Source organism: Piliocolobus tephrosceles, chromosome 14, assembly GCF_002776525.5.
Source record: "Piliocolobus tephrosceles isolate RC106 chromosome 14, ASM277652v3, whole genome shotgun sequence".
In the NCBI taxonomy this organism is placed as follows: domain Eukaryota; kingdom Metazoa; phylum Chordata; class Mammalia; order Primates; family Cercopithecidae; genus Piliocolobus; species Piliocolobus tephrosceles.
The window spans coordinates 79,455,070-79,481,565 of record NC_045447.1 but is presented as its reverse complement, the minus strand read 5'-3'; the positions used below and the strand labels follow the sequence as shown (position 1 = coordinate 79,481,565).

The window sequence follows — 26,496 nt, the reverse complement described above, 5'->3', positions numbered from 1 at the left end:
GGCTGGTTTTGAACTCCCAGCCTCAGGTGATCCAGTCACCTCAGCTTCCCAAACTGCTGGCATTACAGATGTAAGCCACTGCACCCAGTCTCCAAGAGAAAGTCTTGAAAGCAGCAAGAGGGTACAGGCATACCTGTAATCCCAGCACTTTGGGAAGTCAACGTGGGTGGATCACTTGAGGCCAGGAGTTTGAAACCAGCCTGGCCAGCGTGGTGAAACTCCATCTCTACTAAACATACAAAAATTAGCCAAGCATGGGGGTACCTGCCTGTAATCTCAGTCTTGGGAGGCTGAGGCAGGAGATTTGCTTGAACCCGGGAGGTGGAGGTTGCAGTGAGCCAAGATAGCACCACTGCACTCTAGCCTGGGTAACAGAGCAAGACTCTGTCTCAAATAAACAAACAAGTAAACAAACAAAAAGAAAAGAAAGCAGCGAGAAGTGACTCATTACACACAATAGATCCTCAATATGATTACAGTAGATTTCTCATCAGAAACTTTGCAGGCCAGAAGGCATTGGTGGGTAAATTTAATGTGCTAAAATTAAAAATAAAAAAAACTGTCAACCAAGAATTTTATACCCAAAAAAATCTGTCCTTCAAGTATCAGGGAGAAATTAAGACATTCTCAGATAAACAAAAGCTGAGGGAATTTGTTACCCCTAGACATGTCCTACAAGAAATCCAAAGGGGGTCTTGCAGGTTAAAATGAAAAGGTATGGCTGGGTGCAGTGGCTCACGCCTGTAGTTCCAGCACTTTGGGAGGCCAAGGCGGGCAGATCACGAGGTCAAGAGATTGAGACCATCCTGGCTAACACAGTGAAACCCCGTCTCTACTAAAAAATAGAAACAATTAGCTGGGCATGGTGGTGAGCGCCTGTAGTCCCAGCTACTTGCAAGGCTGAGGCAGGAGAATGGTGTGAACCCAAGAGGTAGAGCTTGCAGTGAGTGGAGATCGCGCCACTATACCAATTCAGCCTAGGCTACAGAGTGAGACTCCATCTTAAAAAAAAAAAAAAAAAAAAGGTAAGATATTAGACAGGGGCACAAAGTTGTGTGAAGAAAAATATATCAATGTAGGTAAATACACGGACATTTATAAAAGCTAGCACTGTTTTAACAATGGCTTGTAACTCTACTTTTCATTTTCTACATGATTTAAGAGGATAATTAACTTTTTAAAAAATTTCTAGTTTATGTTTTGTTGTTGTTGTTTTTTAAGATGGAGTCTTGCTCTGTCACCCAGCCTGGAATGCGGTGGCATGATCTTGGTTCACTGCAGCCTCCACATCCCAGGCTCAAGTGATTCTCCTGCCTCAGCCTCCCAAGAAGCTGAGATTACTGGTGCCTGCCATTGTGCCTGGCTAATTTTTGTATTTTTAGTAGAGACAGGGTTTCACCACATTGGTCAGCCTGGTCTTGAACTCCTGAGCTGAAGCAATCTGCCAATGTTGGCCTCCCAAAGTGCTGGGTTATAGGCATGAGCCACCACGCCTGGCCTAGTTTATGTTTTTGGATGCACAATAATGTAATCATAATCATTACAATTACATTAAATGGGAAGGGGATGTAATCGTCCCCTTCAGCTTTATTGAGGTATGATTGACAAATAAAAATTGCAGATATTTAATGTATACATGATGGCTTAATCTGTATAGACACTGTGAGTTATTGTCATAATCAAGCAAATTAATATAACAAGGATATAATTTAGTGACATCAGTGAATTAAAAGGAGTGGAGGCAAAGCTGGAAACAAAGGATTTGAACAACACAATAATCCAACTAGATCTAACATACATACACAGAACATTCTACCCACCAACAGAATGCATATTATTCTTTAGTGCAGATGAGACATTCTCCAGTATACACCAGATGTTATGTCACAAATTAAGTCTCAAAGATTTAAAAATAGAGATATTATACAAAGCTTCTCCAACCACAATGATATGAAGTTAGAAATCAATAATCAAAGGAAAACAAGAAAATCAGAAATTTGAACAAATTGAAGAACAGCATCTTAAACAACCAATGGATTTAAAAAATATATCAGAAGGAAAAGCAGAAAACACTCAGAGATGAAAGAAAATGAAAACACAACATACCAAAATGTATGAAATACAGTGAAACCAATACAGGAAAATTTATAGCTGTATATTCTTACATTAAAAAACAATCAAAATCTCAAATCAACAACCTACCTTAATGACGAGGAACTAGAATAAGAAGGACTAGCCTTCAAGCTAGCAAAAAATAAAAATAAAATAACAATAAAGATTATAGCAGAGATAAATGAAATAGATAATAGAAAAACAATAGAGGACAATCAACAAAATAAAAAATTTGATTCTTTAAAAAGATCAACAAAATTGACAAACTTATCTAGACTGACTGTATTAGTCAGGGTTCTTCTCCAAATAAGATGAACTCAAAGAGACCCACACTGAGACACATTATAATGTAGCTGTGGAAAATCAAAGACAAAGAGAGAATTATTTTTAAGACAGGGTCTCACTCTGTCACCCAGTCTGGAGAGCAATAGCATCTATCCTGTTAGGGAGAGGACTAATGGGATAGATGTGTATATGATGGGGAGTTTATTAAGGAATATTGACTCACATAATCACAAGGTGAAGTCCCACAATAGGCTGTCAAGGAAGCCAGTCTGAGTCCCCAAACCTCAAAAGTATGGATGCCAACAGTACAGCCTTCAGTGGCAAAAGGCCTGAGAGCCCCTGGCAAACAATTGGTGTAAGTCTAAGAGTCCAAAAGCTGAAGAACTTGGAGTCCAATGTTCAAGGGCAGGAAGCATCCAGCATGGGAGACAGGTGAAGGCCAGAAGACTCAGGAAGTCTGCTCTTTCCAACTTCTTCTGCCTGCTTTATTCTAGCCATGCTGGCAGCTGATTAGATGGTGCCCACCTAAATTTGAGGGTGAGTCTACCTTTCCCAGCACACCGACTCAAATGTTAATCTCTGTTGGCAACACCCTCACAGACACACCCAGGAACAATACTTTGCCTCCTTCAATCCAATCAAGTTGACACTCAATATTAACCATCACACTGACTAAGAAAAAGAAAAGAAGAAACCTCGTTATTATAATCAGAAATGAAATTGGTATATTACTACTGAATTTATAGAAATATAAAGTATTATAAGAGAATACTACAAGCAATCATATGGCAACAAATTGGATAACCTAGATGAGATAGACAAATTCCTACAAACATAAAACCTACAAAGACAGAATCATGAAGGAATAGAAAATCTGAGTAGACCTGTAACTAGTTAGGAGATTGAATTAGCAATAAAAAAAATCATTGAACAAAAATATGCCCTGGTCCAGATGGCTTCACTGGTGAACTAACAGCAATCTTTCTCAAAGTTTTCCAAAACATTGAAGAGGAGGAAATGCTTCATAACACAGTTTATGAAGCTACTATTATCTGAATGTCAAAGCCTGACAAAGAAACTACAAGAAAATAAAACTATAGACCAGTATTATGAACATCGATCCTGGTCTGATACAACAACACAAAATACTAGCAAACAAAATTCACCAGCATATTAAAAGTGTGATACACCACAACCGAGTGAGATTTATTCCTTGAATGGAAGGATGGTTCAACATATGAAAACTGATCAATGTATAATAATTCACCATATTATTATAACAGAATAAAAGGGAGAAAACTCAAGTGATCATCTCAAATGATGCAGAAACAATATTTGACAAAATTCAACACTCTTTTATGATAAAAACGCTCAAGAAACAGGAATAGAAGGAAAGTGCCTCAGCGTAATGGAAGCCGTATATCAACATCCCATAGCAAACATCATACTCAATGGTGAAAGACTGAAAGGTTTTCTTCTAATACAAGGAAGAGAGCAAGGATGCCCATTTTCATCACTTCTATTCAATATAGGACTAGAAGTCCTAACAAGTAATTTGGCAATAAAAAGAAACAAAAGACATTCAAATTGGAAATGAAAAAGTAAAATGATCTCTGTTAACAGAAAATATGACTTTATATGTAGAAATCTTAAGTATTCTATAAAAACCTGTTAAAACTAATGAACATATTCAGCAAAGGCAAGGGACTTGAATAGACATTTCTCCCAAGAAGATATATGAATGGCCGCTAAGCATATAAAAAGATGCTCAACATCACTAGTCATTAGAGAAATTCAAATCAAAACCACAATTAGAATGGATATATATAAAAAAGAAAATAACAAGTGTTGGTGCAGATGTGGGAAAATTGGAACCCTTGTGTACTGTTGGTGGGAATGATACAGCTGTTGTTGAAAGCAATATGGCAGTTCCTCAAAAAATTAAATGTAGAATTACCATATGATCCAGCAATTTCATATCTGAGTATATACCCAAAAGAACTGAAAGCAGAATCTTGAAGATATATTTGTACCCCCATGTTCATAGCATTATTACTCATATAAGTGAAACAGTGAAACAACCTGCTATGACTTGAATGTGTGCCCTCTATAATTCAGTTGGGATGGTATTAACAGGCAGGCCCTTTACAAGGTGATTAGGCCATGAGGACCTTTCCCTGTGAATGGGATTAAGGCCTTTATAAAAGACATTTCACGCAGTATTCAGCTCATTTGTCCTTCCACCTGCCTTCCACCATATGAGGACACAGTGTTTCTCCCCTCCCGAGGATGTAGTCTTCACCAGACAACCAAACATACTGGCACCTTTATCTTGGACTTCCCAGGCTCCAGACCTGTGAGAAATAAATTTGTCCCTTATAAATTACCTAATCTCAGTATGTTGAGCAGAAAGTACCTCAACAGCATAAAATGAACTCAGACACAATCTAAGTGTTCATCAGTAGATGCATGAATAGGTAAAACATGGCATACACATAAAATGAAAAATTATATAGCCTTAAAAAGCAAGGAAATTCTGACACATCCTACAACATGGATGAACTTTCAGAACATTATCCTAAGTGAAATAAATTAATCACAAAAAGAAAAATACTGTATGATACCACATATATGAAGTATCTACAGTAGTCAAAATTATAGCAACAGTGGTTACTGGGGGCTGAGAGGAGGAGGAATAGTGACTTACTGTTTAATGGACATAAAGGTTTCATTTTGTGAGATGAAGAAAGTTCTGTGGATGGATGGTGGTGATGGTTGCACAACAATATGAATGTAGTTATTATCAGTGAACTGTACACTTAAAAATGGTTAAGATGGCAAATGTTATGGTGTGTGTGCTTTATCACAACAAGAATGTTAAAAAAATGACCTTTAAGAGATAGTAGACTGTTTATAGTACTTTGGAATAACATATAGATGTCCTTGAAAATCTTTTCAGGAATGGGCCTTTACTGGTTGTTTAATAGCAAAGTATTTAGGAGAGTTGCTCCACTTACAAATCAATCATGGAATTTTCTTGTTAAAGACAAGAGTTGAAACTTTCTGTAATGACAAGTAGCTGTCAAAATTATCCCATCCAGGAAGTATTTTTGAAAAAATAAACTTATTTTGCCATTCTGAAATGATGATTTTTTAGTAATGAATGCAAGAAGAACTATTTTTCAAAAGAAACTCACGCTATGGAAAGAACATTTTGAAAGTGGCTCACTGGAACATTTCATTGTTATATGGTTTTATTGCTCAAAATGATATAAAAACCTTATATCTGCAAATTTTAAAAACTTGGCAATATAATTTTAAAACTTAAAAACAATCTTCCAAAAGAATAATTTAAATAATTTTAAATTTGTTTCTTAAAATGTAAAAAAGCCACACATCCTGATTCATTTCTAAGAGAGCTTCTGATTGACATTAGGACAAAGAGAAATGCATTAAATGAATTTCACATGCTTTGCATAATGGTGAATGGGTTGAAAAGTGAATATTATTTACTTAGCTCAAACCATTTTACTTTTCTTCCGTTTGAATGTGTATATCTGATGTTTGTTTTTTAACAGCTGCAATAGCCCTTATAAGCAAATATCAAAATAAACTTAACATGCAAACAGATCTTTAAATCACAATATCACCAAACAGTCAATCAATATGTTAAATTACATAACACTATAGGTTTTTGTGTGCCATTAGTGAAATCTATAGATTTTTTAAATATTGTTTATTTCATTCTTATATTTTCTCCCTCTTATTTTTTATATTATCGCACTAATACTCACACAGGCTACAACATGGATTACTAGAAGTACATGTTGACCAGAAGTTTACTTTTGTTTTCGAGGTATGATTTACATATAATGAAACACTAATTTTAAATGTATAGTTTTAATAAATATATATATCCATGTAACCACCACCACAATCAAGATATAGAAAATACCCATCCCCATCAAACTTCCTACATGCCTCTTCACAGTTCACAGTTCATTCTACCCCCCTTTAACATCCACCATCCCTCAGCCACCACTGATCTGCTTTCTGTCACTGTAGATTCGTTTTCCCTGTTTTAGAATTTCATACGAATGATTCATACAGTATACACGTCTTTCGATTGGCATAATGTTTTTAAGATTTGTCTATGTTGTTATGTGCATGGATAGTTCACTTTTGTGGCTTAACAATATTCCATTGTTTAGATTCACCACAATTGGTTTATTCTTTCATTTGTTAGTAGGCATTTGGGTTGTTTCCAGGTTTTCAAGTACAAATCTTTGTGTGGACATAAATTTTCATTTCTCTTGGGGAAACACAAAAGAATAGGATTGCTGGGTCATAGGGGAGTGGATGTTTAATTATGTGAGAAACTGCCCAGTTATTTTTGAAAGTGTGTCATTTTCTACTTCTACCAGCAATATATGAGGCTTCCACTGGTCCCTCATCCTTGTCTACTTGCTTATTGTCATTCTTTTAAATTTTAGCTATTCGTGGGTATACAGTGACATCTCATCATTTTAACTTTGGAGAATGTTTCTAACATACATAAAGTATGAATACAGTATACACGTATAGCTTCCAAAGTAAATCACTATGTATATATTGGCAGGATCGCCCCAAATGTTCACTGGTCATGATACACAGCCAAACCCTTGGAGACATACACAGTAATGTCCAGGTCACTGCCTTAAGTGCTAGCTACCACAGTACTTACAACAAATTTGTTTTTTCAGATACTACAGTATGAAGGTTTTAGAGTTTAAAATGTTATATTTTTAAGGAGTTTAAAGAGGAGAAAGAATGATTTTCTTGCTTTTACTTCTAACTTTGGTAGGTGCTGGCAGAGGCTGCCTATCCACCGGGGTAGTGAGGAGACTATGCAGCGTGTTTTCGCTCCAGTGTTGTACCCTGTAGTGACAGCTGTGGTTTCACCTGTGGTTGAAGTTCATTTGCACAGAGGGTGCCCCTAAAGAAAAACACATTTCCCCTTCCAGCATTGCCCAGAAGGCAGCTGGGCCCCAGCAGTTTCTTGGGCACTTTAGTTGCCATTCACACTAAAGTTTAGGGACGCTCATCCGTCATTTCACGGCTTGTTGGCAGAAAAACAACAGTGCAAATACCAAGAAACCTCAGCAGTGAGTCAGTTTCAAGCAGGTCAGATGTCCCATAATATGCACAGTGTGATAGTTTAATCAGAGAATCATGCGGTATTATTGCTTCTGCCTGAGAGGAGACTTTTTTTTTTCTTTTCAAGAAAGCGCTTTTCAGATAGCTATTAGGTTGTTGAATGAGGAACTGCACAAAAGAAATGCTGGCTCCTTGTGGTCTTTCAGATCATTAAAAAGTAACCCAGGTGGCAAAACCAGTTATCATTTTCTCAGCTACAGTAGATAAAAGAGCAAGATTGGACACCAATCTGTGGCTACATGATGGCAAAACCATCAGCCCAGAGCAAAACAGGGTTCATCACTTCCATGGAAAATATGGAGTCAAAGTGATTACTTGGCATTGCGCAGGCACCAACCTGTTGATTTGACTGATTTTGCTTTTTCAGATGTTGATCTAGTCTTGAAAAGTCTCACACACCCAAACTCACTGATCCTATCTTCCTCTCTCTTGCAGCACCTTGTACATACAGGATAAAACTCTTGAGGTACCCAGCTGGAAAAGGAAAAGTTGGGGGGACGTGAGGCCAATTCCTTACTAGGGTTAAAGGAGTTCCAAGACATTGTTAGCAATGATTAGTAATCAACCATCTGAATGCTTTTTAGTTTCATTATAATGCAGAAGTTATTAGGAAATAATTTTTAGGCAGATAGAAAGGGCAAAAGGAGTTCTTGGAAAGGCTTTTTCTTTTAATAAAAGCAACCCCTGAACCATTTATTTTCTAACAGAAAATGGCTTGAAGGGCCAGGTCGGCAAGATTTGATATGCAACTGCTGGCCATTAGAAACGGTCCACCCAATATGGCGATTGCTGCCTTCTTCTTGTCACCAGGTGTGCCAAGAGTCATGGCTGCCTCCAAGTAACACCATGTGTTCAGAACATCATGGCGACCCATATTTGCATACTAAAGAGGTAAGGTAGGAGGGCCCGGTTTTTCCCGGGCTACCTAAATGACACACCTCATCAAAACCAATCCCCTGGGCCCTATGCAAACCAAACACCGCCTCCTACAGCATCCCAATATAAGCAATCACTTTTCACCGCACAGGAGATTTCTCTTTATTTGAGTATCCCCTCCCTCTGTCTCTGTACAGGGGAGCTGTTTTTTTCTTCCTTCCTTCTTCTCGCCTAATAAACTCTCTGCTCCTTAAAACCACTCCATGTGTATTTATGTTGTTTTATCTAAATTGGCATGAGACCAAGGACCCTGGTATTCCTCCAGTCACTGAAGCCATATCAATTATTTAGTGTACTTAAATTATAGTCCATCCCAATGTTCCTTCTTTTCTTGCCAAGAAAACATGCAGCCTAATTACAATCCCCCTAGAATGTGTGGCTGCTGCAGTAGAAAAATGCTTTAGATCAACAAGCATTTTCTCTAAACATGCTGCTTCTCTCCTGCAATGCCCAGAATCAAATGGGTCCTTAAATAGGGGCCCATGACAGCAATGCACAATAGTGGCTTCTAGGAGCAGATGGGTAAGCAGAGAACTAAAAGAGGAAGGTAGGTGGCTGAGAGAAAGACTTTGGCTTAAGAAAAGTAGATTTCAGAAGCTGCAAAGTGAGCTAAGGAAGTTGCTTGAATTGTGGTTTAAATACTGAAATGACAGACATGTCAATGTTGGAAACAAGAACAATTTCCCATGGCAGAGGTGTCTTAGTCTGTTTGTGCTGCTCATACAAAATACCCGAAACTGAGTATAAAGAAACTTATTGCTCCCAGTTCTGGAGTCTGGGTAGTCCAAGATCCAGGTGCTGCAGGTTTGGCATCTGGTGAAGGTCCGTTTTACAAAGATAGATCTGTCTAGGTGTCCTCATATGGTGGAAGGGATGGATAAGGGCAAAAGGGGATGAACAGTGTCCTCATGCATCAAAGAAATGAAAGAGCATAGGGAACACCCTAAATTAGTTATCCCCAGCCCTTTTCTAGGGTGTAAATACATTCATAAAGGCAGAACCCTCATGACTTAATCACTTCCTAAAAGGTCTTCCCCACTTCTTAATACCATCATAATGGAGACTAAGTTTCAATAGTGAATATTGTGGGCACTGATACCATAGCAAAAGGAAAAGCAACTGGGGATTTGGACAAACCACTTAACTTCTCTAGGCTCCCTCTGTTAATTAAGGAAATTGGATCTCAGTTTCTAAAGTTTTTCTTGATCTCCTTCTGCAAGCAAAAGTTAATCCAGAAGCCCAATAAGTAAAACTGATAGAAGGGATGTTGTTCTCATGGTAGAGGTTTTTGGTGAGGTAGGCTTGCTGTTGAAGTTCAAGCTCCCTTACCTCTCTAACTTAGTCCTGGAAGGAACTTCTTGGTGCATCTTTCAATAGCACTGTGGTAAATCATTTTTAGGGGTTGTTTCAGTTGCAGTGTTATATAATCCTAGTGGTTCTCAAAGTGTGATCCCAGAAGCATCATTATTAGACATGCAGATTTTCAAGCGACTCCCCATTCTTACTGAATCAGACACTGACGATGGGCCCTAGCAATCTGTGTTTTAAAAGTCCTTCAGGGGATTCTAGTGCACCTCTTTGAGAGCCATTGTTTTGCTCCCCAATGCTAAAGAGTTGTGTTCCTTCTGAACAGTTGCCAATACTGAGACCATTCAAGGAGAACTGAGTAGACTGGGGTAAGCAAGGAAAGAAGCAAGTGGGGAAAGAACTTACGAACAGCTGTGAATTTCTCCTAAGAATCAGATACCAGAGAGCTGCTCAAGATACTGCCCTGCCAAGTCTTTAGATCCTTTGAGAAGAGCTGGGAAACAAGTACATCCTCAGCATCTGTAATGTTTGGGTTTTAAAAAGCAGTGACAAAGGACATTTCAACATGCAATTGAAACAACATGCTCTTGAAAAAATGTGCTCTGCCTGGCCCTGTCCTCCCCACTGTTGCCTAGTGATCCCCCTTCCATGATATTTGTTTGGTTAATTTATACAGAGATATGGATGAAATGAGGCCCCATAATAATGTCAATGATAACCATGATGACAATAATAGCAGTAGCTAGAGAATGGCAGGCACTATGCTAATTTTACATCGGTTTTCTTATTCAATCCTTATAATATCTTTATGAGGGACTATTGTTATCCATAATTTTATAGTTTAAAAAATGAGGTCGGGAAAGGTCAAGTAACTTGCGTGGTAGGCAAAATAATGGCTTCCCAAAGATGTCCATATCCTGATTCCTGAAAACTGTTAATGTGTCATATTATATATCAAAGGGACTTTGGAGATATTAAAAATGGGAGATTATCTTAGATTATCTAGAAGAGTCCAAAGTGGTCACCAAAGTCCTCATAAGAGGAAGGCAGGAGGGTCAGAATCAGAGAAGGAGATATGATAATGGAAGCAGAAGTCAGAGTGATGTAGCCACGATTCAAGTAACATGGGCAACCTCTAAAGGCTGGAAAAGGCAAGAAGCTGATTCTCCTCTAGAGTGTCCAGAAAGAACAGATTTCTGCAACACCTTCATTTTAGCCCCATGAGACCCATTTCTGACTTCTGACCTCCAGAGTTGTAAGATAATACAACTGTATTTTTTGTTTAGCTACTGTTTGCATTAATTTTTTACAGCAGCAATAGGAAACGTAATACATTTGTCAAGGTCACACAGCCATTAGGTCATAGGGGCAGGGATACAATGTTACACTATCTGATTCCAGAACCCACCCTCAATTTGAATCCTTGCAAAGGTATTTAGGATCTACCCTACAGGGATGAGAATGTCAAGCGAGATGAAGACACATGGATACTCTCTCCCAAGTTGTCTTCTGTCCTCATCAATCACCAGTGTAACTATGAGAAGGCTCTTTATTTCTTGGATGAGGCTTTGTGGCAAACAGTGGGACATTCCACATGGACTACTTTAAACTCTTCCTCTAAATGTACTACTTGCTGAATTTGCCAATGGAGCAGGGTTCCTCTTTGGATGGCAGAACTGTCTCCGTGTTTAAGGACTTCATAACAGGTTGCTTGGTAAGTGAATGGTTTTTCTCTTGCTTCCTGAATGAACTATCTACACGGGTAGGTGCTAGTCAAACACATTCACTTCTTCACTTTCAAGGGAACAACCAGTTCCTGCTTACCTGGACATTCTAGAAGGAAGCAGCAAGGAATTGTTTTCACAAGTCATGTCCCACTTTCATGACTACCTTCTCGGAGGTTCTTTCTTAACTGTAATGTGGGGATGGTATTGTTTGCTCCAAGCACCACACAGACTCTTCCTGAAGATCTATGAGTTTATAGATGTGGAAATGCTTTCAAAACTCAAAAACTTCAGCTCTGCCAAATGCTTATTATTGTTTCCTTAACAGATTCCTTATTGCCACCTTTTAACTTCATTGTCAGTGCAAAAATAAAAAGTGTTGACAGGCTGGATGGAATCTTGTGACTCAGGCATTTGGTGTCTGTGGGAGAGTGAGGAGGAAGGAGAAGTTAGCAATTGGAGACACTTAAGAAATTGGAGAAAAACCCTAGCTCAAAGAGTTGAAATCAGGATAAATTCATACAGAAAAACTTCAAAGTATATGCTTTTTCTATTGTTCAAGGTTGAAAATGAGAAGTACCTTTCCAATAATTGGCCTTCAAAGCATTTATGAAGACATTATCAACAGATTTAAGATGGGGGACCCCATGTGTTTTCAAAAATCTCATTGCTAGCAGTAAGACATGAAAAATGAAAAGAGGACCATTTAAGTTCTTCTCATCCTTCAGGATCCAATTGAAGTCACATATCTTTTCTGAAGGCTTCCCTAACCACCCCAGCTCATGGGAATGGTTCCTTGTGTAGACATGGCATGTTTCATCTCTGCCATTCATAGGCACTTGGCATTCACTGTGTGTCAGGAATTTTATTTGTTTGAAAACCAACTGGATTTTAAGTTATGTGCTCTATATCCTTCCAGGTCTTAGAATAACATAGACTACATCAGATCAGGTGATGTATTCAATTTCTAGAAAACTTTTGCTTACAACTAAAGGACTCATACCGTATCGCCTTATGGCTTTTCCTAGGCTTTTGGTATTATCCTGCTTGCTCCCTCACTCTAACTATCTTCCTTTGATTTACTGTCATCTTTTCATTATCCTACATCAGCTTCCTGTTGGTAGCCCAAAGTCAGAATCCTGGATCTTGAAGTACATGCTGTGACATACCAGACCAATCCTTGCTTCTGGACCAAGGTACCCATTCCCCCAACTGCTGGGAATACTGGCAGATGATGGCTCTCAGGTGAGTCATATTCTAAGTGCTGCCCAGGAGAGCCATCTTACCCAAGGTCACACTTCCTCAGCGTGTGTGCATAAAAATATGTGGAACATAAAGTTCCCTGCCTCAAGGTGGTTCAACTCTGAAGGGCCACCCCAGCTCAAGAACTCCCTGTGCAATTGGCTGAGTCCTTTAATATGACTATATTGCAGCTTAACTCCCCCCTGGGCCAATCTGTCCTGCTTCCTTCACTTCCTCAGAAGTGAGGCTCCTGAGAGCTCTTCCCAATATACTTCCTGCTTACAAACTTCCACATAAGAGGATGTTTCCTAGAGAAGCTGCTCTATGACAGACCTTTTGTATAAATAAGAGGACAAACAGTGTCCACAGCAAAGAGGATTGATGGAGGCCTGTCTCACCTTAAGTCAAGCCAGACCAATCCGGCCACAGCTACCAATTCCTGGCAGTGAACACAGCCATTATTCTGGCCATAACATGCCAGAAAGGTGAAGTTTGGCTATTTGTGGTCTCTGTCATTGCTCTTCAGTAGAACTTTCTGTGCCAATGGGAATGTATTCTACATCTTTCCTGTCCAATGCAATAACCAATAGCCACTTGTGGCTACTGAGCACTAGAAATGCTATGGTGACTAAGGAGTTTAATTTTTTACTTTTACTTTTATTTTATTTTAGTCTCACTTTGTTGCCCAGACCAGAGGGCAGTGGTGTGATCTTGGCTCACTGCAACCCCTGCCTCCTGGGTTCAAGTAATTCTCATGCCTCAGTCTCCCGAGTAGCTAGGACTACAAGTGCTTGTCACCATACATGACTAATTTCTTTTCTTTTCTTTCTTTCTTTCTTTTTTTTTTTTGAAGTGGAGTCTCACTCTGTGCCCAGGCTGGAGTGCAGTGGCACGATCTCGGCTCACTGCAACCTCCACCTCCCTGGTTCAAGCAATTCCCCTGCCTCAGCCTCCCGAGTAGCTGGGATTACAAGCACATGCCACCACGTCCAGCTAATTATTTCTATTTTTAGTAGAGACAGGGTTTTACCATGTTGACCAGACTGGTCTTGACCTCCTGACCTCAGGCAATCCGCCTGATTTTTTGTATTTGTAGTAGAGACAAGGTTTTGCCATGTTGGCCAGGCTGGTCTCAAATGCCTGACCTCAAGTGATCCACCCATCTTAGCCTCCCAAAGTGCTGGGATTACAGGCGTGAGCCATTACACCTAGCAAGGAATTTAAATTTTATTAATTAATTTATATTTAAATAGCCACATGTGTGATGGCTACCATATTGCACAGAGCAGCTCAAGATGATGAGCTGCTTTACAGAGGCATGTCACAACAGTTCCAGTTCCACATGCCTTTACTTCCACCACTCCATGATCTGGAAAACACTTGGTCTGACCCTTAAAAATCATTCTGATGAGGCATATCTAGGAACTGTGTACTAGTGATGTCTAATTATAAAGTGGCCCAATAATGACTCTGAACATTGTTAAATCTGAGTGCCAGAGAACTTTGTTGTAAGTTTAAGTTGATTATAGCACAGAAATCTAGTCATAATCACTCACTTTAATAGTCTTTTATTCTGGTGACCCTTTAAGGAGTTTCTCATTTAGGTAGAGAGATATAACATCTATCTGTGTATAAATTGAAATTAAGGAATTCCCTTCTCTCGATTTTATACTTGTATAGATTTCATGAATGCTTACTTCTTTTCCATTTGGTCTATATAATCTCAGGGACTTTGCTTTATGTTTCGTATATAAGAAAAGGAAAAAAAGAGCAAGAGATAGCTTCCAGCTTGAGGTGGGAAGGTTCACAGCTTAGAGACCCATGAGAGATCTTTAGTCCTGCCCTGTTCCTTAAACAGGAATGATATCTTATTACTGACCCAGAAATGTCACATGGGACCCACAGTGAGAGCATGTAGCCACACCTTGCCAAGCTTGTGACCACTCCTGCAAAAACATGTACATGCATGCCATACAGATAAGAAGTCATTGCCATCAGCCTGTCTACCAAGGACCAACCCTTACAAAATCAGGCTGTTCTACTAAGAGAAACTGAAATTGAATTCAATGCAATTTGAAAATATTCTGTTTACTTAAAGCCTAGAAGCCTGGTGTGTGAAGAAGAATCCAGGGACAGGAGATGGTTGTTAAATTTGTACATTTTTCTTTCTTGTTGCAATTTTATCTTTGCCGAGAAATTTAATGAAGACTCCAGAGAAAAGAATTAAATGTCTGCTGGTTCAATTACCAAGTAATGAAAAGGTCGAAAGGAGCACCATGCACTGTGTGCTGAGCTGCTAGTTCAGCCTATTCTTAGAGTAAAATTCTTTTCCGTGCTGTTCACAGTCGCATTTTGCCACCCACAAACTGTACAGATGAGTGTTGGTGTGAGAAGCAAAAACCACGTGCTGGTACAGATCATCCTCCACAAGGTGAAAGGGCCTTGGTCCCTGGGGAGCATCTCATGACACCCACGCAGGAGCTATGGGCAGAGCAGAGGCCATGGATTTCAGGAGGGACCAGTCTGTTGTTAAATCCACACTTTGAGAAGATTCTAATCATCCTTGGCGCTGAATACATTTTTAACCAGCCTGTTCTTAGGACCACATGCAGGGGAAGCCTCAGGAGCAAAACAGACTTGCAAGCAAGGATTTCAAGGGCTCCCAGCAGTCCCTGACAGCATTTGGAAAGACACCCCTGTCCCCATCCTGCCCCAGTTGTACATAGAAAAGAAAGATTACTGTAACACACAAATCCTCTACAGAAGCTAAAACCAAAGATAAACTATGGTGCTTTGGAATTCCTTAGAACTTTGGTTCTAATGTTTTCAAAATCAAGCCTCCAAGAGACTGAGGCAGGAGAATCGCTTGAACCCGGGAGGCAGAGTGGGCAGTGAGCCAAGACCGTACCACTGCACTCCAGCCTGGGTGAAAGAGCAAGACCCAGCCCCCCGCTGCCACCACCGCAAAAATCAAGCCTTCCTAGAAATACTATGCAAGGGAAGGGAAGAGGCAGTTAAGTATAGACTCCTCTCACCTCAGCACCATGGTGACAGTCTCCCTGCTCATGCTGGGACCACTGCAAACACCTGTTACCATCAACACTGAAAGACTGCATGAGAAAGTCATCATATAGCTTATTCTTCAGCTTTAAATCAAGTTCTCTTTTGGTTATATAAAAGTCTTGTTTTTGGCCGGGTGTGGTGGCTCAAGCCTGTAATCCCAGCACTTTGGGAGGCTGAGACGGGCGGATCACGAGGTCAGGAGATCAAGACCATCCTGGCTAACACGGTGAAACCCCATCTCTACTAAAAAACACAAAAAACTAGCCGGGTGAGGTGGCGGGCGCCTGTAGTCCCAGCTACTCGGGAGGCTGAGGCAGGAGAATGGCGTAAACCCGGGAGGCAGAGCTTGCAGTGAGCTGAGATCCGGCCACTGCGTTCCAGCCTGGGTGACAGAGTGAGACTCCGTCTCAAAAAAAAAAAAAGTCTTGTTTTTAGGAAATACACACTGAAATGCTTAATGATAAAGGGCTATGGCTATGATATATATAACTGACCCATAGAAAAAGTATGTGTCTCTATATCTCTGGACATATATATATGTGTTCATATACATACACGTATATGTGTTCATATACTCACATGTGTGTTCATATACATACATGTACACTCATAGTTTTCATATACGTATGTGTATTTTTCATATATACATTCATGTTCATATAAATGTGTGTATATGTTCATAAATGTGTGTGATCATATACATATGTGTGTTCATATACATATGTGTATACATATTAATATTAATGTATGTTTGTATGTGGTGGGAAGGCAAGCTAGAACAAATGATAAAGCAAACAGGGTGAAATGTAAACAATAGGTGAATCTAGGGAAAGGGAATTTGAGTAGTCTTTGAGCTCTTTTTATTTACTTATTTGCTTATGAGAGATAGGGATTTGCTATGTTGCCAAGGTTGGAGTACAGTGGCTATTCACAGGCACAATCACAGTGTACTTGCACCTGCTATGGCTGGAGACAGGATTATGGCTCAGGAAGGTGAGAATATCTCTAGCTAATTTCTTCCTCTTTTTCCTTAAAGTACTATATCCAAGGATATTAGATGTTTAAGGTTTTAAAAGTAGCTAAAGTATCTCAAACCACTTTAAAATATATGAAAAAACAAACTATATGAAGAAAAGAAAACTCCCAAATTATTTATGCCACTTTTTTATTTTATTTTTTGGTCTCTTGTATAAGATACAACAGGATCAATACCTTATGAAAAATCAAAGCTCTTTGAATATAGGAAGAGACCTTGATTGTTACTGTTTCTCCTGTATTGCCCGACAACAGAATTGTAGAGTGCAATTGAGTAAACAGATAAATAAATGAATAAGCAGCACCTAAAACAAAGTTCTAAACTCAACCCCTCACCTTGAGAATTCATTTTAAAATCTACCAATATCTAAGCAAAGGCATTTTTATCTATGGAGTTCTCTCTACATATTTTTATCCTCCTTTTCTCTATTCTTTTTCAGACCTCTGTATCTAAAGCTGACTAGGGCCATTAGGAAAGAGAAAATGTAAGGCACCAATGCGGAGAAGATATTTGCTACATACATTACTGATATAGGATTAATATCTAGAAAATAAATTTCATTCCTACAAATAAATTAGAATTAGATAATTCAAAAGAAAAATTGTCAAAAACCTGAATAGGCATTTTACTGAAGAGAAAGCACAAATGGCCAAAATACTTGCAAATATGTTCAAAGTCATCAGTAAGTGGAAAAAACAAATTAAAACCACAAAGATCCTGTCATAACCACTAGATTGGCAAAAATTTCAAAGTCTGACAATACCAAGGTGCTGACAAAGACATAGAACAATGGCACGCGTATACTCCTGGAGGGAATAAAAATTGGCACAGCCACTTTGGAAAACAATTTGGCATTACATAGCAAAGTCGAAGGTATGCACACCCTATGACTCAACATTTCCACTCCCGTGTATGCCTGAGAAACTTCAGCAAAGACGCAGTGGAGACTGTGTGCAAAACTATTCATAATAATACTTTCATAATGGAAGCCATCCAAAGTCTGCCAACAAGACCAGTAACTTGAGGCATGTCATATCACGAGACACTCTACAGCATTGAAATGTATAAACAACAGCTGTATGCATCAACAAAGATGGCCCTCAGGAACACGATGTTGGGTGAAAAAAAGCAAATTGCAGGAGAATGCATACTTATGAGCCCATTCATGGAAAGTTCATAAGTGATATGTTTTTAGGAATAGAAATATATGTGGTAAAAGTATAAAGAATAAGAGAATGATAAACAAAAATTCACAGTAGTGACTACCTCTGTTCAGGGCAAAAAAGTAATGTGGGCCAGGTGCAGTGGCTCACGCCTGTAATCCCAGCACTTTGGGAGGCCAAGGAGGGTGAATCACGAGGTCAGGAGATCAAGACCATCCTGGCTGACACGGTGAAACCCCGTCTCTACTAAAAAAAATACAAAACATTAGCCAGGCATGGTGGCGGGCACCTGTAGTCCAAGCTACTTGGGAGGCTGAGGCAAGAGAATGGCGTGAACCTGGGAGGTGGAGCTTGCAGTGAGCCGAGATCGTGCCACTGTGCTCCAGCCTGGGCGACAGAGCAAGACTCCTTCTCCAAAAAAAAAAAAAAAAAAAAAGGAATGTGATCAGGACAAGGTACATGGGCCTTTAAAGAAAATGCTAATAGTCTATTTCTTAAAAGGGGAAGTAGGCACACATTCATTGTATTGTTATTCTTTACACTATATATATATATATATATCCACAAATATTATTTGGCGTGTAGTCAATATTCAATAAAAATGACATTTAAGAATTGGTAAAGAAAAAAATGACTGAAAATATTTTCTTCAGGACTTGCTGGAAAAAGAAAAGAAAATACAACAACATACCAAGCCATTATTAAACTCTGACCATCTTTCCCTCCAAACATGCCAGAGTTGTTTACTTGTCTCTGGGTTCCTCTTTGCTCACTTACGCCAAAACCAACTATCACTCAGAGGTACCAGTTGTCCGGACTGGAGGAGGGTGTCATGATGCTCATCTGAAGCAGCAGCCAAGCTTTTCTCTCTATCTGTCATCCTACCCCTCATTAAAATTCAGGCCTCCCCCAGGTATGAATGACAAGCGCATTACCCTGTTCACACGGGTGCACACATATCCAGTTCTGCAGTTTGATTGGGTTATTATTACATCCAAATGTTCCTGAAAGCCATTATTACCTGAATCTTGACTTTGATTTATTTTATAATATTTGTACACATTTCATAATGATAATAGAGCACTACATTTAAAACAAATCTTCTCCCTCTCCTCCAATCAGAACCTGAAATCTTAAAAAGCTCCTTGAAACACAGAAACCTGTCTCTTCCTCTTACTACAACCATGTAGCAACAGCCCCTTAAACCAAAAGTAAAATTTAGAATGGTGTAGTTATTGTCATTACAACACTTAAAAAGAAAAAAATAAATCTAGCTGCAGTGAAACATTACTCCTCACCCGGATAATTAAAGGAAAACATCCACGTCTCGCTTCCTCTGCCCCAGCTCCATCTGCCTCCCAGCGGATGGGAAGGGAGAAGATTTTGCTACAATTTCAGTGTCATGACAATTAAAAAACTAATTTTTTCATATCAATCACTACAGGGAAATCAGGCTTGATTGGCGGTAACATTCCAATACAGCAAAAATTAGAGACTGGTTTTATTAGTCCATTTTCACACTGCTGATAAAGACATACCTAATACTGAGTAATTTATAAAGAAAAAGAGGTTGAATGGACTCACAGTTCCATGTAGCTAGGGAGGCCTCACAATCATGGTAGAAGGTGAAAGGCATGTCTTACATCATGGCTGACAAGAGAGAATGAGAGCCAAGCAAAAAGGGGTTTTCCCTTATAAAATCATCAGATCTTGTGAGAATTATTCACTACCATGGAACAGTATGGGGAAACTGCTCCCATGATTCAATTTTCTACCACCGGCTCCCTCCCACAACACTAGCAATAAAGGGAACTACAATTCAAGATGAGACTGGGGTGGAGACACAGCCAAACCATATCACTGGTTAAAAAAAAATTATTCTAAATGACCTACCTGGAAGACTCCATCACTGGGTACCCTGAAGTATACTAAAGACCCACTTATTAACTGCCTTAAAACTACAATCACTTACCTCAGCATACTGTGCCACTGAACTGGCTTCAACTGCATAAGCTCTCCTAGCTCCAGCCTGTATGGCAAAAAATGACAGGATTCCCGATCTACAACCAACATCTAGAACCACCTGAAAGGAAAGAAGACAAAAAAAAAAAAAGTGTGAAAACACAAACAAGTGCTTGGCTACTGGCACAAAGCCAGATTTGGGTGTTGAGGTCAGACTTATTAAAATACTAGCTTTGACATTTCTAGTGGCCTTACCTTGGCAAGGTTATGAATCTCCATGAGCCTTGTTTTTCTTACATGTTAAATGGGGTTAATAACAAACACTCTTAGAATTGGATGTAGAGATTAAATAATATGAAAGCATGCAAAGCACTTGGCATATAATTGATGTTTCACAAATTATTGCTATTATGATAGTTTCTTTGTAACATGGACTGCTTTAAGGATGCTTAGGGCCAAGAGAAGTAGTGTCACAAATGAGCTTGCTCCACTAATTCTATCAGCATAAACAAACGAAAACTGTGGCCAGTAATTTTTGGAATGATATATCTAAGTTTAGAAATCACTGAAGATAGTCTTGAAAAATTCAAAAGTGAGGTGTGTGCTTTTATACCAGGCCCCCTCCATAGAGTTGGGGAGGTTTCTCTGGAGGGTAGGAGCAGATGAAGGTAGTGGAGTGATTAAATTTTTCTTCCACACTCTGTGTTCAGATCTGGATCTTAGGTCAAGAAAACTGCCATTTACTGGCACAAAAAGGTCAACACTGAACCCTGCATGCAAGGGGTGGATGGTATGTGGTCAGCCCCTTTCTCCAAGCACTGCTGAAGCTAAGGCTCGAATCTCAGCCTGATCATTGAAATTTCGAGTTACTGTATTTCTGTCTCATTGATGCCTTTTAGTCTCAGCATCTTTTGGCACTAACTTTGAACAAGACATTTTACTTGGCTTTACCTCCTCACAATAACAATATGAGTAGACAACATTTTTATGCCCATGTAATAGGTTTAAAAAAAATCCCTGAAAATCAGAGACACTGAACAACTACTCAAGTTCAGCTGGCAATAAATAGGGAGGCTAAGAGTTGACTCAACATATCTGCCTTCACGCTCATGTTTTTTATTATCATACATTGCTTGCTGACATTCGTCTTCTACAAAACTGACATTTCAACACGGCAATACCAACAGACAATGGTTGACAAGGAAACAAAGCAGTATGTTTGTTGGAAAAATTAGAAAAGTTAAAAAATTATAGCAGGAAAAATTTGCCAAAAAACAAGAATTATTAAGATGTGTGTGTGTGCATTTTAACTGCAATGTCACACTGTGATGACACAGATACTGTGCCATTATTCCAAGAGAACATGCTGTTAGTAATGGGTTCACAGTGCTCACTTATATTAATCTAGGGCTGTGGCTGTATTCCATACGGTTTCCTAGGGTTTGGGTAATTAGGAGCATTACCAATTTAAAATGTCACCCAGGCTCCAAAATTGGCTATCAGGCTGTCTATACTTTTAGAAATAACAGTATTCTCTTTTCCTCATCCTCCCCAGGAAATACATCATCTTCATGTGACCATGGTCTGTTGTAAGAACACTCACAACTGCCATTTAAGAAATGGAGGCTGTTAAGTTGGAGAATGCAATCCACTGTCCCAAAGAAAAATGCACTACATTCAGAAGAACCTTTCTAGAACTTTCTTCGATTAAAAATACAACACTCTAAATTTCAAGTTCAGCCCAGGGTATGGATGCAAAATTAAGAGACAATGGAAATTGCACCTGGATGCTCTGGGAACAGGTGCCCTGGAAATGTGTAAATGAAGTTCTTTATCTAATTTATTAAGATGGCATGAAGCACATCTTAGAGCAGTGTTTTCCAGTTCTCATGATGCTGCAGACTAAAAACTAAAGGAACATCTCACCATTAGCAGAGAGATGGGGGAAAGGAAATTGGGAGAAAGTAAAAGAGACAGAGATGGGAGGGAGCCTTATGCGGTTGGGCTTTTGGAAAATTGGTCCCTTTGGTAAAAAGATACTTTAACAGACCCAGGCCATACATATCTAGAGAAGTAGTGACAAATTATAAGCTGAGAAAATTTTCTAAAAATGCAAGCCAAAGTAACTTTAATCATTTGGCTATTTCAAAACAGAGTTAAGCCTTGAAAAAGAATCCAATCTTTTGCTAGCACTGTCCAGATAAGTCCATCTGCTGCCCACTTATGTGGATATTAAAAAATCTTAACAAGTAAATTTTCAGTCATGCAATGGGAAGACACAGTGAGGAGGTAGAGGGACATTTCCCTTTCTCTACGTAAGCCATGCAACTTTGGAAAACAAAGCCTTGGAGGACCAAGGATAAATTCTGTGGGAAAAAAAAAAAAAAACCCTAAGAGTCAAAGCAAATACTTAGGCTCTAATGGAAATACACTACCTCAGCCCTTTCCATCTGTGGTTTCCAAGACTGTGGAAGAAGAAAAGTCATTAACACAGGTAATTCCATTATGCTTTTTTACATAGCACCTTAGGAAGCATTGGAACTGCCTTTAATTGTATTTATTTGTTCTTATAGAGGTAATATTGAGCTCATTTCTTATTCTACCATTGGTAGATCATCACAGAAGTGGATATATTTCAGGAACTTAGCAGTCATTGAGTTATACTTTCATGCTCTGGGAAAAAATATCTCTCCTCAGGCAGAGGCAAAATAGAGTAACTAAATCCCCTTGTATATGTAGAGCAGTTTACAGTTGCCAAAGGATGTTTGCCTGACATTATCTATTTGATCCTCATGCCTCTCTGGAATAGAGAGTACATATAGTTTTGTGCCCATTTTATTGATACGCTGAGGCTCAGAGATACTAAGTAGCCAGCCCAAGTAGGTAGCAAGGTTGGTAAGCAGCAGTTGGCAGAGTTAGGATGAAAATCCAGTGTTTCACTCTCGGCACAACTCTCGCTCTCTTTTTGTACAGAAAAAAAAAAAAAGAGAAATGAGTGTACTGTGAAGACATGCAAATCTGGCCGTATCACACTTCTAATAGTTCCACACATCCGGAGGAGAAGGAGAAGGTCTCTCTGGTATGTTGTCCTTAGTCCTGAGCCATCCAGTAATGACTGACCTTTTTGGTCTCTTCTTCTGTACTCCTCTCCTTTCTTCCACACACACCCTAGGCTAGGAATCATGTCCCTTTACTTCATTCTGTGCTCCCTCATGTGCAATTCCCTGTGGCAGTGGAAGCCATCACCCCATACCAAATGTTCACGCTCTCTCAGAATGCAGCTGCTAGGAAGCAGCTGCCTACCCAAGACTACATCTCTCCACCCCCTTGCATCTACATGCATGGCCAGTGGAATGTGAGGCAAAGTGATGAGTGTCACTTCTGGGCCAAGGTGGTTAAAGGTCCAGCACACCTTCCCTGCATTGAAGATGAAAACAGCCTGAATCTCTGGATCACCACTTTGGGAAGAGCCACTCAGAACACACTGGACATGGCATAAGCAAGAAATAAATTTTATTATGATAAACAGCTGAGATTTAGAGATCGTTTTAGTAGTAGTTGGCATCCACTGATCAATACATTCCCCCTAGATAACATTCCCTCCTCTCATTTTTCTACCTGGGAAACATCCTTCAAGACCTAGCTCAAATCTCATATCTCAGGGATGCATTCCCTGATTCCCCAGTCAGGGTAGGCTGGGTTCTCTGGCACCTTCCATGTCACTCTCTAACAGCACTTATCACAGGATATGACAGGCAGTTATTTACATGGTTGTCTTTCCTGCTTAGCCTGTGAGCTTACCAAAGACAGGAATCACATCATCTCTCAGAACCTAGTGAGCACAGTAGGAAACATAAAAACCATTAATAAATATTTGTTGTCTAAATGACTGAATAGGATGGCCCAAGATAGCAGTCTTTTAATTTCAACATCACTTTAAAATATCTTCAGGAAAGGCCTAAGACTTTTGTCTGCCATTTGGACTCTGGAAATGCTCTTGCATCACAAGGCGGCACCCAAAGAGGATGAGCTCAGGATGCCCTTGCCTTATTCAAGATTCATAGCCTGTAGTGTTTCACTCAACCTTCCTTGTCTTCTGCATTCGGGCCTCTTTCTTATTTCTTGGCCTCCATGTCACCCCACACATCTGACACTTTTCACTCTTGATCTTCATGACCTCTACTCTTCCTCCTTGACTATGATTGGAACACGATCACCCTTCTGACTAGCTGAGGTAGCCTTCCGCCAGGTCCTTCTGCCTGAAAACAGGCATTCTTAGGAGACTTTATGCTCATTCCTGCCACAGGCCTTAGTATATTCTGTTCCTTTTGCTTGCTATGTTCTCCATTACACACAATCTGCTTTCAGTCTGTGGTCATATTCTTTCACTTACTCAGTGACTATTGTGCTGGATATTTTCTATTTGTTCCTCCAGATCTATCCTCCACTCTTCTCATCTTGGTCTTTGGCAGGAGCCTGACCTATATCGACTGTAACAATGGGCTTTCTTGCCACTGGATTCTAGTTGGGATAAGTCAAGGGAAATGACAATAGGAGATCAGAGGGAGTGAGGATGGTGAGGTCAGATTATTTATTCTTTTGGCTTCCTTTTTTCTGTGTCTTCACGGTTCTTGCCAGACTCCCATCTCTTACAGCTCTGATATTATGTCACATTTCCAGTAGCTACCTTTAGGTCCAGGTAGAATAACAGGTTCACATTCTTGCTGGTAACAGAGTGCTTCGCTATCCCTTCTTTGTTCCCCTAACTCTGCCTACATCTTTGTAAATAGTCACGTTATCTTTAACTCTCATTAAACACCCTGTATGATGGTTAATACTGAGTGTGAACTTGATTGGAATGAAGGATACGAAGTATTGATCCTGGGTGTGTCTGTGTGGGTGTTGCCAAAAGAGACTAACATTTGAGTCAGTGGTCTGGGGAAGGTGGATCCACCCTTAATCTGGTGGGCACAATCTAATCAGCTTCCAGCAAATATAAAGCAGCCAAAAAAACTTGAAAAGGAGAGACTGGCCTAGCCCCCCAGCCTACATTTTTCTCCTGTGCTGGATGCTTCCTGCCCTTGGACATTGGACTCCAAGTTCTTCAGTTTTGGGACTTGGGCTGGCTCTCCTTGCTCCTCAGCTTGCAGACAGCCTATTGTGGGACCTTGTGATCACATAAGTTAATACTTAATAAACTCCCTTTTAGATAGATAGATAGATAGATAGATAGATAGATAGATAGATAGATTATAGATATAGATATGGCTATATCTCCAATTAGCTCTGTCCCTCTAAGAGAACCCTGACTAACACACCCTGTCATGTGTGCCATCTCTCTCCTGCAGGGGCCCTGGCTGTTAAACCAACTCATCCTTAAGGTCACAGACATCTCCACCTTTTAATCTTCAGTGTAGGGAAGGTATGCTGGACCATTAACCATCTTGGCCCAGAAGTGACACATCACTTCCTCTTATATTCCATTGGCCATGCATGTAGGTGCAAGGGGGTGGGGAAATGTAGTCTTGGCTAAGTCCCAAACATCTCCCCTGGTCTTTGCTCTCCTACCATGCTAAGTCCTCTTGTTGTATACTTTCTTATCAGCATCTCTTCATACTCTTTCTTCATAACATTCACCAGAATTTTAATTTTTCATGTAATGAATGATTATTTGATTAATATCTGCTCTCTCCCCTGGATAGTAATCTTCATTAAAGGAGAGACCCCATCTGTTTCTCACTACTGAATCTGACATGTAGTACAGGGTCTGGTGCACAGTGGAGACACTCACTAAATCTTTGCTGAACAAACTGAAGGAATGAAAAGGTCTCTCACGGCCACAAAGAGAGGACAGATTCATGATCCAGAAAATATGGTACAAATCTGTCACCTTGCTGAGAAGCCACCTTATACCAACATAAATCCTCACCAACCTAGTGAAATTAAGAATCTTTCAAAGGATTACTTTCTTTTGACCTTGCCATATTCTCCCTACATTACCATCCAGTTAGGTCTTGTGGACAATCACCTTCTAGAGAGGGAATTCATCCTCAGTTGCCTGTTGGATACACAGGCAGTGACTGTAGATACGGCTATTTTTTGGCTTATACATAGTGGTGCCTGAAAATGGTATGAAATCCCTGGCAGGACTAACTGGGAAAAGTCAACAACTGGTCCATGTAATCGTGACCAAATGTCCAGGGGATTTATTGGTAAGAAAAGTTTTAAAAATATTAGAAAGAAAGGGTTATCATTTTGCTTTACAGATTATTTTAATTACATGTTCTTGTAGTTTCCTGGGCAAAGAAATCCTGCAAAATGCTTGGACAGGGCTTACATAGCTCCAAGTGGATTCAAAACTATTCATTTGGATTTAGTAGGTTAAAATTAACAAGGAATATATAGATCCTTATGAAAGTATGAAACAAAATTACTCTTGAATAAAAGAGTAAAAATAAATACAGTCATC

The 26,496-nt window shown here is 39.6% G+C and overlaps 1 protein-coding gene across 1 annotated transcript in view; it reads right to left on the bottom strand.

Annotated features, from left to right (window-relative positions):
- Positions 1 to 26,496, bottom strand: part of LOC111543248 (histone-arginine methyltransferase CARM1-like) — a 195,929-nt gene that overhangs the window by 71,488 nt on the left and 97,945 nt on the right. The window contains 1 exon segment of the mRNA XM_023213107.1: positions 20,038 to 20,148. Within this exon segment, the coding sequence (XP_023068875.1) occupies positions 20,038 to 20,148 (111 nt within the window).